At 40.4% G+C, this 14,580-nt stretch overlaps 1 protein-coding gene across 1 annotated transcript in view; it reads left to right on the forward strand.

Moving 5' to 3' along the window:
• LOC117418580 (broad substrate specificity ATP-binding cassette transporter ABCG2-like) overlaps positions 1-14,050 on the forward strand; it is a 32,599-nt gene extending 18,549 nt beyond the window's left edge. The window contains exons 5-15 of the mRNA XM_034031759.3: positions 1,225-1,382; positions 1,459-1,610; positions 2,066-2,158; positions 4,454-4,632; positions 5,245-5,396; positions 8,215-8,304; positions 9,235-9,359; positions 9,546-9,700; positions 9,952-10,041; positions 10,820-10,872; positions 13,464-14,050. Of these exons, the coding sequence (XP_033887650.2) occupies positions 1,225-1,382; positions 1,459-1,610; positions 2,066-2,158; positions 4,454-4,632; positions 5,245-5,396; positions 8,215-8,304; positions 9,235-9,359; positions 9,546-9,700; positions 9,952-10,041; positions 10,820-10,872; positions 13,464-13,611 (1,395 nt within the window). The 3' untranslated portion in view covers positions 13,612-14,050. The remainder of the gene's footprint in view (positions 1-1,224; positions 1,383-1,458; positions 1,611-2,065; positions 2,159-4,453; positions 4,633-5,244; positions 5,397-8,214; positions 8,305-9,234; positions 9,360-9,545; positions 9,701-9,951; positions 10,042-10,819; positions 10,873-13,463) is intronic.
• The last annotated feature ends 530 nt before the right edge of the window (positions 14,051-14,580 follow it).

Here is a 14,580-nt window from a genome sequence, read left to right on the forward strand (position 1 = left end):
CTTTACACAGAGTGGTGAGGGTTTGGAATGGTTACCCAGCCATGTTCTGAACTGGAAGAGCACTAATGTATCTAATGGACCATTCTGGTTTGTACATTTTCCTTTGCTTTATGAAAGCCTCAACCACATAGTGTCAGACTTGCTGGTTCTTTGGTGCTTTTTGCTTCTGATGACAATCAGTAGGGGAGGTTTTCTGTGCCGACTCCTTGTATTGGCTGTTTCAAATCAAGATTCGGTACTTCCACAAGAGCAAGAGAACCTCTTCACAAACCATTAGCCCAGAGAACCTCTTCACACAACATTAGCCCAGAGAACCTCTTCATGAACCATTAGCTCAGAGAACCTCTTCACAAACCATTAGCCCAGAGAACCTCTTCACACACCATTAGCCCAGAGAAGCTATTCACATAACATTAGCCCAGAGAAGCTATTCACACAACATTAGCCCAGAGAACCTCTTCACAAACCATTAGCCCAGAGAACCTCTTCACACACCATTAGCCCAGAGAACCTCTTCACAAACCATTAGCCCAGATAACCTCTTCACACACCATTAGCCCAGAGAAACTATAACCATTAGCCCAGAGAAGCTATTAACAATTATTAACATTAGCCCAGAGAACCTCTTCACAAACCATTAGCCCAGAGTTAAACTAAGCAAAACAATGAAAAACACAAGACGTTAGAGTGCCTATATGAGCACCTTCTTCAAGGATTCAAATTGTCAAAATTCCCCCAAAAAAACAACTCTAGCATTAAGATAACTGAATCGTATGTAGTGTTAAACACTGATGATAGCTTCCCTTTCCACTGATCCCTTTGCGGTGCATGAGAACTGTTTCGTCCCTTCACATATCCGTATGATCAACCTCTTAAGCAACATTAATTTATTATTGAACAGCAAAGATAGTTCAGAGATTGAAGATCCTACCAGTTTTTGTACACTATGTTGTACGTGCTCTGTGCACTGCTATTGTTGGTAGTGTCACGTGAGCTGTTCAGTGTGTTGATATGTAAATAAATCCTGTTCACCTGCGGGGCTCAACTTAAACCGCAAACAATAATTGTGTGAATAATTGTTACAGCTGTGTATAATGGTATTTAAAACAGGATTCATTTATCCGCCTTTTTACATTTCCGTCCTTACTCTGGTCCCACCGCAGTCGGATATGCGTTGGATTACTTTATATATATAAAATAATTTTTTCTCTATTTTCAAAACATATTGGGACGGACTTCATCCGCGGGATCTCTGGAGGAGAGAGGAAGCGGTGTAGCATCGGGATGGAGCTCATCACCTCCCCCTCCCTCATCTTCCTCGACGAGCCAACCACTGGGCTAGACGCCAACACCGCAAACACCCTGATGCGCCTGCTGCACACGTAAGAGCCCCCCTCCTCCGAGCAGCAGGTCTCCGTACACAGATCCCCGGATAATAACCCTCATCTCTCTCCCCAGGATCTCCAGAAAAGGAAAGACTGTGATCTTCTCCATCCACCAGCCCCGCTACTCCATCTTCCGGCAGTTTGACCACATGACCTTGATGAATAAGGGGGAAATCATCTTTGCAGGCGCTCCAGATAAAGCTCTGGGATACTTTGAAAAGGCTGGTGAGATGTGTGTTAAATGGGGGAAACAGGGTATTTGTACCTTTGCTGAAAAAAAAGAACTTGACTCACGTGGGGAGTGCAGGTTTGCATCCTGGCTGTGTCGAGTTCATCTTGGCTGGGGATACGATGAGGGCATTTTATCGACCCTGTTGGGGGCACCTGGTGAGCTCAAGCAGACACCTGTCTTTCTCCTCCGAGGGCTGGTACTCATCGGCATAAATTGCCTGAGTGTAAAGAGGCCACAGGCTTGGGGACTGAAGGACAATCCATGACCTTCTCTTTTCTTAAATTGTCATGGGGAGTTTTTGGAGAGAAAAACAAGGGTAAAAAAATGTACCCCAGTCGATGCTGTCTCTCTACCTTTATAGAATTCTGAGGATGTTGACAAACCCAATGGCTTCCTATGAAATTATGTCATTTGTGATCACAGTTCATTTTTGTCTTTCCTGACACAGGGTATAAATGTGAAGCATTTAACAATCCGGCTGATTTCTTCCTGGATATTATCAACGGAGAGATCCCTCCAACACTGGACACTCCCGTCCCAGGTTAGCAGTGTCCTTATAACAGGTTATTGAGAGTATCAGCGTCTCAGGGGGTTTAGGAAGATATCTATCTGTCTGTCGTCTATGTGCATACTGTGGTCCTGTAATTATACTGAAATATACTTAAACCAGGTAAACCACAACACACACATTTTTGATTTCTATTTTGATGATTTGTCCATGTTCTATATTTTGTTTTTTCTTTGTAAGGCTTGCTTTCAAGAGAGATGAATTATTAACTCTCTTTGCCATAGCAACACATCTATAATTGGTAAATAGCCTTTAACTGTAGAGAGGTACTTTGACTTTACACAGTTGGCCAGCTGAAACACGTGCCTTTTAGTTTGTGTTGCTCTTACTGGCTGTGTGGTAACCAGGCACTGTTCTTGATTAGACAGAGACACTCAGTATCAGCTGGTTGTAATTATACACTTTCAATACCGATTAGGGCTGTGACCTTTCCTTAAGAGCTAATCATGCTGACCACAGTGGCAGTGTTTGTCCATCAGTGGCTCCATTCAGAGCTCGAATTAGGGGCCCCTATTCCCTATTCTTAACAGTATTAACTAGCCTATACTACCATGACTTTCAAACGGCAACACCGACATTATCCAAAAAACAATCAACAATCACAAAAAAAAACACACTCACAGAGACAGTTAGAAATAAACCTTTTGTGCTTTCGCAGCGACAGTCTGCAATTATAGCTGAATAATCCAGGTTTTGGCAAATCTGGAGTACAATTGATATCTATTCCAGGCAGATATTCCTGCGACAGTGTAGAAAGTAAAGACTTTTCATGTTCAGGCAAGAAAAGTTTATACCCCCTGACACTACTGTGACAGGCACAGTCAAAAGCAGGTGCAAGACAATACTGAGGTAAATAATCACAGATAAAATGAGGGGTTTTAGTTTGATCACGACTGGCTCTATATTATATCACACTGTTAGAGGGCAGGGAACACTTGGGGGGACATGTGTCAAGCGTTAGCGACGGCATTAAGGCATAAAGGCATATAGTGCTGAGTTTATACTGGCCTTAAAATTGCCCTGTAGGTATCATGACACTTTTTGGAAGTTAAGGCCGTATTAGCACTGCCAAAATGCGCTCCGTCACTCATTAGCCATGCATTTTAAGGCGTGTCAAGCCTCAATTATATGCATGTGCAAATTGTAGGTGGGGCTCATTTGAAATGGAGTCTGTGATATTAAAATGAGATTTATGAAGCGGCAGAACAGCAGCGCCAGCCCTAAAAGGGTCCACAAATAAGTCCGGTTTTAAATTGGTCTTATTTGGGCGCAAAGAAAAAGCCAGAAAGCAGCTGATAGGAAACAACATTATGGCAACGGTCATATAGGGGCCTGGAAAATTCACTGTATTTTTAAAAGAAGATCACGAACGACAATAATAAAAAACAACGAATTTCACGGAGTGTCACAAATCCGACATTATATATATATATAACCGAAAGTTGCCAATAAGCAAAAAGCCCCCATTTTCAAGTGTATTTATATGGAACGATACATACTGTAGTTGTACAAATATGGCACTGAAATACATGTGTCTTAAATGTTACAATGTTAAAAAATTAACATTCGAAACACGAAATACCCAAACTGTTTGTAAAACGTGTGTAAAACAAAAACAAGGGAGTAGCCTTAAATAGTACTACACAACGATGTACTACAATTGTCCTTACAATGACTATTCTTAAGAACAGAATTTTAAAATAAGAAATTGTCCAATGTTGTGTGCTTTTTACAATGTACCACCACCCGCTGTAAATCCATCTCAATTTTGCATGCTGCTTCGGATCCAGTTTCAAAGCCACGATTCTGCCTCAGTCCGCCAGAAATACGCAGTTGCGAAGTCAGTGTGTTATAAAAGCTGCATTAAGTATGTGCATAAATCATGCAAGTGCGCTCTGTAGCACTGGCAACTAGTAATAAAGTTGGCAGAAAGCGGCATGCAGTTGCTAATATCAGAATTCCATTAACATTAAAGTCTATGGGATGGGATTGGTTCCTGGAAAATGTTGTTAATAACTGACAGTTGTCTTTATCAGGATTGCCCAATAACTCCATAACACGATACATGTCCCCTTTGGTCTTTTCTTGTGTAATTATAAACACTTTTTATTCCATTTAATTAATACTTAACAACTTAAAGTATGTTAAAGGTGATTACTCCGATTTTCAGAATAGCTGCACAGTCCTAAAATAGATTTGTCTAAAGACAGTTGTAAACTGTACCAGTCTCACTTTATTTTCAGTTATCTTGTTGCCTTTCTTCCCTAGGTCTTCAGACTAATGCATTAGTTTCCTGTGAGGACAAGAACCAGCTTGCCTTTTATTACCGGCAGTCTGAGTTCTACAGCGAGGTGGAAGAGACCCTGAGACAGATCACATGCAGCACTGTGCCCAAGCAGCATGGCTTCAGGGACAAGGATGTCTACGCCACCCCCTTCTTCTACCAGGTATTGAAGGCACTGCAGTCAGACCCTCCCGGGTGTGTCGTATCATTGGTGTCGCACTCCATACAAAATCACAAAGGTTTTACATATGGGTCATTCCTTGCTTCTGGGTAAGAAGAGTCTGTCCAGTGTAACAAAAACTGGATTTTATTTTATTTTTGCAAACAGAATGACCTTTTTATCAAGATAAGAGAAATGACATAAATTAAAAAAAACAGATTTAAAAAATGTGTTTAAACTGACAGCTTTTAAATTGTGAAGGAGCCTGTTTGTTTGTTTGTGTCAGATTTCCATTTCATGGTGTGATGCATCCATAAGTGGAAGGAATGTCTGCATTTGTTTTCTTTCTGTTTATGGTATATTTTATTGTGGGTGTCAATAAAAAAAATAACTCTTAAACATCTGTTTGCACGTTATACTTTGGACAGACATTTTACTTAAATTAACACCAAGAAATTATTTTTGTAGCATAAAATGAATTGCAGGGAAATGCAGGTGGCAGGTTATCTGTTGCTGGGCAAAACCCAGCAGAAAACAATGAGATGGTGAAGAGATTCCAAATGGTCTTGTGTTTCTCCCCCAGTGTTTCATGGCTGCTTGTGTTTTTCTTTGCAGCTGCTGATTGTGAGTTTGCGCACAGTGAAGAATATCTTGAGAAACCCACAGACCTCGTACGCCCAACTCGCTCTCAACATCTTCTTCGGGGTTCTGGTTGGGCTAATTTATTACCAGATACCCAACACCCTCCCCGAGGCCATTCAGAACAGGTACTCTCCCCCCGAGCCCCCAGGTACTCCAGACACTGTCCCCACATCCCAGCACTGTTCAGACAGTGTGCACGACTCACCTCTCGAGCCCCCAGGTACTCCAGACACTGTCCCCACATCCCAGCACTGTTCAGACAGTGTGCACAGCTCACCTCTCGAGCCCCCAGGTACTACAGACACTGTCCCCACATCCCAGCACTGTTCAGACAGTGTGCACAGCTCACCTCTCGAGCCCCCAGGTACTCCAGACACTGTCCCCACATCCCAGCACTGTTCAGACAGTGTGCACGGCTCACCTCTCGAGCCCCCAGGTACTCCAGACACTGTCCCCACATCCCAGCACTGTTCAGACAGTGTGCACGGCTCACCTCTCGAGCCCCCAGGTACTCCAGACACTGTCCCCACATCCCAACACTGCACAGACAGTGTGCACGGCTCACCACCTACCTCCGAGTTTTTTTACTTTCTCTTTTTTTTATGATGTTTGCAAGTGCCTTATAAAAATATTGAGCTTTATCGATTTTTTTTTTTTTTCATTATTATTTTTTTTATTAACCTGGGAAAGTGCTTTGGAAAGCCCGGCAATTTATCAGAGTTGCCAGAACTTAAATGAGATTGGATAACACCAATTACATTGAGGTGTCTCAGTGTTACTCAAACACACAATGAAAACTGCAGAGGCTCCACAAAGCGGGATCAGTGAGGGTTCAAACTAAAGGGACACCACAGGGAGCCATGTTCAAGACCATCCCGGGTCATGCAAAACAGTATCCGAGCAACATAACTACTGACAAATATCAACAGCTGTGTCACTGCACACAGTCAGTTTACATGTTCTACAATACAGCCAACGTCTGCAGTGCTGTCATTTTTTAGAGAGCAATGTGTCTCTTTAGTGTACTTGTGAGTGCTGCTTTATTTCCCATGAAACTTGTTCCTTTGCAGCTGTAAAATGTAAGATCATTCCCCTGGAAAGGTTTAATAATGTATGTGATAAATACTGTATGCATCACACATTTGCTGCAGTGGTTACATTTTTTAATAAATTAAATGAAAAATACTAAAATAAGCCAGGTCACATTCAGGCAATTTCCTGTATTGGTGAGTATGGGACTTGAAACTTGTACTGTATTGCTATTTATTATCCCAGCACGTTGTGAAAGAAACAGTGTGGATTTCCAAACGGATAAAGAGCAATCTCTTATCACGGATCATTTCTACTGTTCGAGAAAGAGTAATCATTAACCACACATTACAGGTCACATAAGAAAATGTTGTTTAATTTGCACAACATGGCAACAATAGCATTGATGCATACACGATGATATCACATGGCGTGCCTCTTGCGAGATGCCTGTAACTTGAGGGTCAATGACACTGACTACAATGCCCAATTACAGTGAGGCAAAGGAAGGTGTACTTAAGTATAAAAATGATAAATCTCTAGTGAAGATCATATCTGACATTTAATGAGTATGTTGTAAATGTTAAAGCATATTGACGAGGACCGACATTGCCAAATGTGCCCCATTTTTATATCGGACTCCTTTTTCTTATTTGGGCTCTTTTTGTACATGAGAAATGTTTTTGCTCTTTTCTCTTAAACAATGCAAGTGCACAACAGGTGGAGGGCCAGTTTTAATTGCCAGATTTACAGTGTTACAGTATATAAGCTGATGCGTTGTGTGTAGGGTTCCTAATGCAAGCTTTGCAATGTTACAGTATATAAGATCATACATTGTATGTAGGGTGTCTAATGCAGGCTTTGCAATGTTACAGTATATAAGCTCATACATTGTGTGTAGGGTGTCTAATGCAGGCTTTGCAATGTTACAGTATATAAGCTCATACATTGTGTGTAGGGTGTCTAATGCAGGCTTTGCAATGTTACAGTATATAAGCTCATACGTTGTGTGTAGGGTTTCTAATGCAAACTTTGCAATGTTACAGTATATAAGCTCATACGTTGTGTGTAGGGTTTCTCCTATTATAAGACATGCCATCTCGTGCAGTTTGGGCAAGAGGACCTCAAAGCGAAACTGAGCAGTTCTGTCTGCTTAAACTGGGGTAATGATTTATGCTATAGTTAGTGCTGGAACAAACAAGGCTATCCTCTCAAATTACCTATTGGAGAGTAGAGAAACCTTCTGTTATTTTATTTTTTATTGCATGATATTATACGATATCATTGTGATATATTCATTTATAAATTCTATTATGTGAACGAATATGAACCTGGTTATTTTTTAATACAATTCAAGACTAACTGACACAACGTGTTAAATTACTATCAATACATTAAACACAAATCAATATTGTTTTTTAACTTTATAGCGATGTTCTGTGCACAGGATGACATCTATACACTGGATGTGATGTACTGGAATTGTGACAGATCATTACAGTGATTGGTTGTTTTCTCATACATGATTTATAATAATCCTTCCCTCTGTGCTGACCTATCCTCTTTAGTGATTTCAATAATGTACAGGGTTCCAGAGAACATGCAGCCATAAGTTAACTACTGTAACTGAGGGTATTATTGTAGCATTACATAGTAACTACTTAGTAATTACTTCAAACTTATATTGTATTAATTATGCAGTGAGTAAAAATGTATATTCTCTTCTCATCCTTATAGAATGATCATTGTTGAGTATGAAAGTCATTATTTGGTTATAGCTCCCACAACCAAGCCATGATCAAACCAACACATAGTAGCACAAATGAATTACATTACTATTACATTACACAGCAGCTAAAAAAAATTAAAGAAAGCGGTAGATAGTAAAGTTGTCTTTGTCTTCATTTGCAACAGGGTCGGAGCATTCTTTTTCTTGGTCATAAATATGGTTTTTGGAAACTTGTCGGCTGTGGAACTTTTCATCAACGAGAGAGTGCTTTTCATGTGAGTACAGAGATCGAGAAAATGCTTTTCATGTGACTGCAGAGAGATCAACAAGAGAGTGCTTTTCATGTGAGTGCAGAGAGATCAACAAGAGTGCTTTTCACGCTAGTACAGAGATCGACAAGATTGTGCTTTTCATGCGAGTACAGAGAGATCAACAAGAGAGTGCTTTTCATGTGAGTACAGAGAGATCAATGAGAGAATGCTTTTCATTTGAGTATAGAGAGATCAACGAGAGAGCTTTTCATGTGAGTGCAGAGAGAGATCAAAGAGAGCTGGTGCTCTGATTGAAATGAGTACTGTTTTGTAGGAACAGAAAACGAGCATTGTTGCAAGAGGGGGCATGATATGGATACTCTGGTTTTTGTATGATACATTATTTTTGCATGATTTAGAGAATATATTAAAAAATATATTGCTGCGATACAGACAAGACGGGATACAGCTCAGGTAATGCAGACCACCCAAGTGACCTGCAAATTAACATTAAAACCTGCAGACCCGCAACAGTCATTGTACAACACGCAAATAAAACCTGTATGTAAATCACTGTTTGGGTGATGTAAAAACCAGAAGTTTGTCATTATCAACGTATGGTTGTATGTACACTCCATTCATTGATGGCTTCTTAATTCAAGGTCAGATTAATCTGTCGAAAATTCTCACAGGACAGGGTACTCGGCCTATAGTCTCGTGCCTCACAATGCACCCAAGCGGGCGTAAGATATGTCTTACCGCACACTCTGTCCTGGGTTATTGCTTACTTCTTAGTTGTTTGGTTCAGCTTTGTAAAGTATGCCACCAAGTGTGGTTCATATATAATTACGTTTCTAACATAGCTTACCATGTTTAATAGGGCTATCAGTTACAGGGAGGTTTAAAGTTTGGACCAGTTGAGTCTGTTGCTAATCCTATTTCTACTTATTCCAGACATGAAAACACCAGTGGTTATTACCGGACCTCCACCTACTTTTTATCCAAGGTGTTTGCTGATCTCATTCCCAATCGGATTTTTCCTGTCTTTCTGTTTTCTGCAGTATCCTACTTTATGATGGGTAGGTTCAATGTGGGGTTACCTGAACTCAGTACTTTATGATGAGTAGGTTCAGTATGGGGTTATCTGAACTCAGTCCAGGAGCTCCCAGTTTCATACTCTTACAGATGAAATATATTTCCATGAACTGTGATGTTGGTTTTCATTGAGTAGCCCCTTCACTGTTTTGCTTCCCATTTATGTGCAGGAATGAAAAATGAAGTTGAAGCCTTCTTCCTGTACGCCTTCACCCTGAGTATGGTGAGCATGGCCGCGGTCAGCCTGGCGTTTCTGGTTAGCGCCAGTGTCAGGACCTTTGCGGTGGCCAACGTGCTCATAGCTTTGCCCTACGTCTTCATGATGGTGAGAATCTACAACATTTACCTTTAGTGCTGTCTTTGAAAAAGGGGCTACTTATACAGACAAAATGGGTCCAGCAATAGAGCTTTCTTGTTTAAAGCACAGAGATGTATGGTGAAGCACATTAAAACATGGGAATGCATAGTATAACACGGGGAAATGGCAAGATTACCATGATAAGCTTTTATAAGGGACCACTACTGTACAAGTGTTGGATGAAGGAGTGAAAACCAGTATTTAAAATGTCTATTCAGGTTTTCGGGGGGTTCCTGGTGAATCTCAATGCCATGCTGAACTGGATGTCTTGGCTCAAATGGATCAGTATTTTCCGCTATGGACTGAATGTGAGTGACTGTTGCTGGAAAGTTGTTAGCTGTCTATACCCATTATATTGTTACCTTTAAAAGAATAGCTCTGTTACATACTGACACAAAGTTTTGGTGTTGGTCGATTGAATAGTGCAGGTTACAATGCAGTGTTGTAAGTTTGGATTGAATCCAGTCTAAACATTGGCAGAGATATTTACCAATACTGAATAAAATCAGGCCATGCTTTTGTGTAGCAAAAATCAAACATCTATCAGTGAATGTGAGAGCCTAATTATAGGATTTCGATTTTTTAAATACCCACATATGCTTTGAAACACAATCATTTATATTGGGATTTTGACATTTTTATTTTCCATGTCCTTAGTATTCAGATCCACCATTAAGCATGTTAATATATTTTAGCAGATTCAGTAGTACCTGTATGTTGAGTGTATAGGAGGCTGTGTGGTCCAGTGGTTAAAGAAACCGGCTTGTAATCAGAAGGTCTCTGGTTCAAATCCCACCTCAGCCACTGACTCATTGTGTGACCCTGAGTAAGTCACTTAACCTCCTTGTGCTCCGTCTTTCAGGTGAGATGTAATTGTAAGTGACTCTGCAGCTGATGCATAGTTCACACACCCTAGTCTCTGTAAGTCGCCTTGGATAAAGGCGTCTGCTAAATAAACAAATAATAATAATAATAATATTTATAGTAATATCTTATTGATGAGGTGATAGATTCTGTGCCAAGTTTGTTACATTACCAGTAGCTCTCCTGATAGTTTACCTGTTGTATCTCTGTATTATCCATCAGGCACTCACCATCAATGAGATGAAAGGACAGTTGTTCTACAGCAATACCTCAACGTAAGCCCTTTTCTTGTATTTCAAATAAGTATGTTGTGGGTCCCATTTCTGTTCTGTTTGCACCAATGCAAAGTTTCCTCCATATTTTCTCTTTCTATGTAACATTTGAAGTTTGATCACTGTGAACACAGCAGTGTGATTGAGGGACTTCATAACTGAACACAGCAGTGTGATTGAGGGACTTCATAACTGAACACAGCAGTGTGATTGAGGGACTTCTTAACTGAGAACACAGCAGTGTGATTGAGGGACTTCTTAACTGAGAACACAGCAATGTGATTGAGGGACTTAACTGAACATAGCAGTGTGATTGAGGGACTTCTTAACTGAACACAGCAGCGTGATTGAGGGACTTCTTAACTGAGAACACAGCAATGTGATTGAGGGACTTAACTGAACATAGCAGTGTGATTGAGGGACTTCTTAACTGAACACAGCAGCGTGATTGAGGGACTTCTTAACTGAACACAGCAGTGTGATTGAGGGACTTCTTAACTGAACACAGCAGCGTGATTGAGGGACTTCTTAACTGAACACAGCAGCGTGATTGAGGGACTTAACTGAACATAGCAGTGTGATTGAGGGACTTCTTAACTGAGAACACAGCAATGTGATTGAGGGACTTAACTGAACATAGCAGTGTGATTGAGGGACTTCTTAACTGAACACAGCAGCGTGATTGAGGGACTTAACTGAACACAGCAGCGTGATTGAGGGTCTTCTTAACTGAGAACACAGCAATGTGATTGAGGGACTTAACTGAACATAGCAGTGTGATTGAGGGACTTCTTAACTGAACACAGCAGCGTGATTGAGGGACTTCTTAACTGAACACAGCAGCGTGATTGAGGGACTTAACTGAACACAGCAGCGTGATTGAGGGACTTCTTAACTGAGAACACAGCAATGTGATTGAGGGACTTAACTGAACATAGCAGTGTGATTGAGGGACTTCTTAACTGAACACAGCAGCGTGATTGAGGGACTTCTTAACTGAACACAGCAGTGTGATTGAGGGACTTCTTAACTGAACACAGCAGCGTGATTGAGGGACTTCTTAACTGAACACAGCAGCGTGATTGAGGGACTTAACTGAACATAGCAGTGTGATTGAGGGACTTCTTAACTGAACACAGCAGCGTGATTGAGGGACTTCTTAACTGAGAACACAGCAATGTGATTGAGGGACTTAACTGAACATAGCAGTGTGATTGAGGGACTTCTTAACTGAACACAGCAGCGTGATTGAGGGACTTAACTGAACACAGCAGCGTGATTGAGGGACTTCTTAACTGAGAACACAGCAATGTGATTGAGGGACTTAACTGAACATAGCAGTGTGATTGAGGGACTTCTTAACTGAACACAGCAGCGTGATTGAGGGACTTCTTAACTGAACACAGCAGCGTGATTGAGGGACTTCTTAACTGAACACAGCAGCGTGATTGAGGGACTTCTTAACTGAACACAGCAGCGTGATTGAGGGACTTCTTAACTGAACACAGCAGCGTGATTGAGGGACTTCTTAACTGAACACAGCAGCGTGATTGAGGGACTTCTTAACTGAACACAGCAGCGTGATTGAGGGACTTCTTAACTGAACACAGCAGCGTGATTGAGGGACTTCTTAACTGAACACAGCAGTGTGATTGAGGGACTTCTTCTTAACTGAGAACACAGCAGCGTGATTGAGGGACTTGTTTACACATGCAAGCTTTAACGAAGCTTTGAAAGGTAATTTCTCTACAAATATGAGGGTGACTTGGGCAGCATCCAAAAGCATTCCCCAGCTGTGTAATACACTGGGGCACATGAGTAACAATAGGATTGGGTTTAAATTATTATTATTATTATTATTATTATTATTATTATTATTATTATTATTATTATTATTATTATTTATTTGAATTACAGGGTCATCTTGGAGGACAGTCATCTTTAATTTCTTTACCCTTTTTCCCTCAGTTATGTTCCCTCACCACAGCAACTGGCACCTGGACACTGTAGGGAGACAATGTATGGGGTTGGCTCTGTTCTAGATGGAACTGGCAGTAGGCTGTTTGCTATTGGGGTTGAGAGATTGAATTTTACAGAGTGGTTTCAGGGTGCCGATGGAAACAAGGACTGAACTGTGTGTTGCCCTTTGACCTGTGGCGGGAGGCCTAGGATCTTGCCGTGATTCATTGGGTGTCTGTCAAGAATCGCTACGTGGCTGAGATTTCTTTCCCTCATCAGCATTAAGCCAATGAAATCTGGGTTACCCTTTAAAATTCACACTGGAAATTCCTACGAATTCCAATACGTTAGATGCTATTCCTGTGGTGTTCCACTTAAATTCATTCTACATTTGTGGCCATTAAAATATAATAATAATAATAATAATAATAATAATAATAATAATAATAATAATAATAATAATAATAATAATAATAATAATTCAAGACTAGAAAAATCCTTACAAATTATGAACAAAATGTTTGTTATTCAGATGTTCCTTCTATGCCATCCTGTGAAATTCCTGGGAATTTGATGCCATTATTTGAAAGTGTTACTGAAATCTGTTTTCTTTGTGGTTGCCCTTGCTGGTCCAGGACTACAGGAGAGGAGTACATGGATCAACAAGGCATCGACTACAGCCCCTGGGCTTTCTGGCAGAACGAAGTGGCCCTCATCTCTATATCGTGTGTCTGCATGGTGTTTGCCTACATACAGCTATGGAGAGTGAACAGATGGAAGTAGAATTACTCAGGGACCAGAACATTAACCCAGTGCTGCACACTGGAGCTGGTAATAATAAACACACTCAACAGTGATTTATGGCGTATTACTCTTAGGGAGAACTTTACACTGTGTGTCTCCAACTGCACTGGAATAACAAAGTAATTATTGATTTGAGCAGTTACAATGCATTGTACAGGAGGAGTAATGTTGGTTGTTTTTTGTAATTCCAGTGCATTTATGTAATGTAATGTCAATGTAATTTTTAGACACAAAGTATATGATACAATCCAGATTCAGGTAGATTGAAAAATAAATGCTGTTTTCTCCAGCCGTGTGAAAATGAATGTCATAATACACAGACAAAGCTGTTCAATATATATGTGCTTCTTTTAGTTATTTTATTCCAATGTGTTTTTATTGATTTCTCTTTTTTATAATTTATTGTAATACATGCAAAGTGTCAATTATTATTCTGTGTGACAGAAATAATAATAAATGATGTGTGACAGAGCAAAGGCATTGTTTGATTAATTGATGTTTGAATGAAAACTGTGGAATGTGGCCAGGTGGTGATTGGATAATTGGTGTAATCAATCAGGCCCCTGGCCACATAATATAAAAGGGAAGAAAGGAGTGTCTGTTTGGTGAGAGTGTGTTGGGGATAGTTCAGTGGCTAAGTCTGAACAGAGAGTGAAAAAGTAAGAGAAACAATTAAACAATGCCATGTGGCTGTGCAAAGGTGGCCATCTTGGTTCCAGCTTCCTTCACCAAGATGGCCACCAGCCACTAAAATGCACACTCACACACCTCTGCACTGTCACAGTATGTTATAAAGCCTAAAATGGTCCAATTAATACTCCTACGCGTACACCTTGATTGTTTCTTGCTAAGTATGTAACGGGCGATTAAAAAAAATAAAAAAATACATTGGTGCAATCTTAACATGGTCTGTAACAGACAATGGATTTCAGATAAGGTTGAAAACGA

Source organism: Acipenser ruthenus, chromosome 13, assembly GCF_902713425.1.
Source record: "Acipenser ruthenus chromosome 13, fAciRut3.2 maternal haplotype, whole genome shotgun sequence".
Taxonomy (NCBI): Eukaryota; Metazoa; Chordata; class Actinopteri; order Acipenseriformes; family Acipenseridae; genus Acipenser; species Acipenser ruthenus.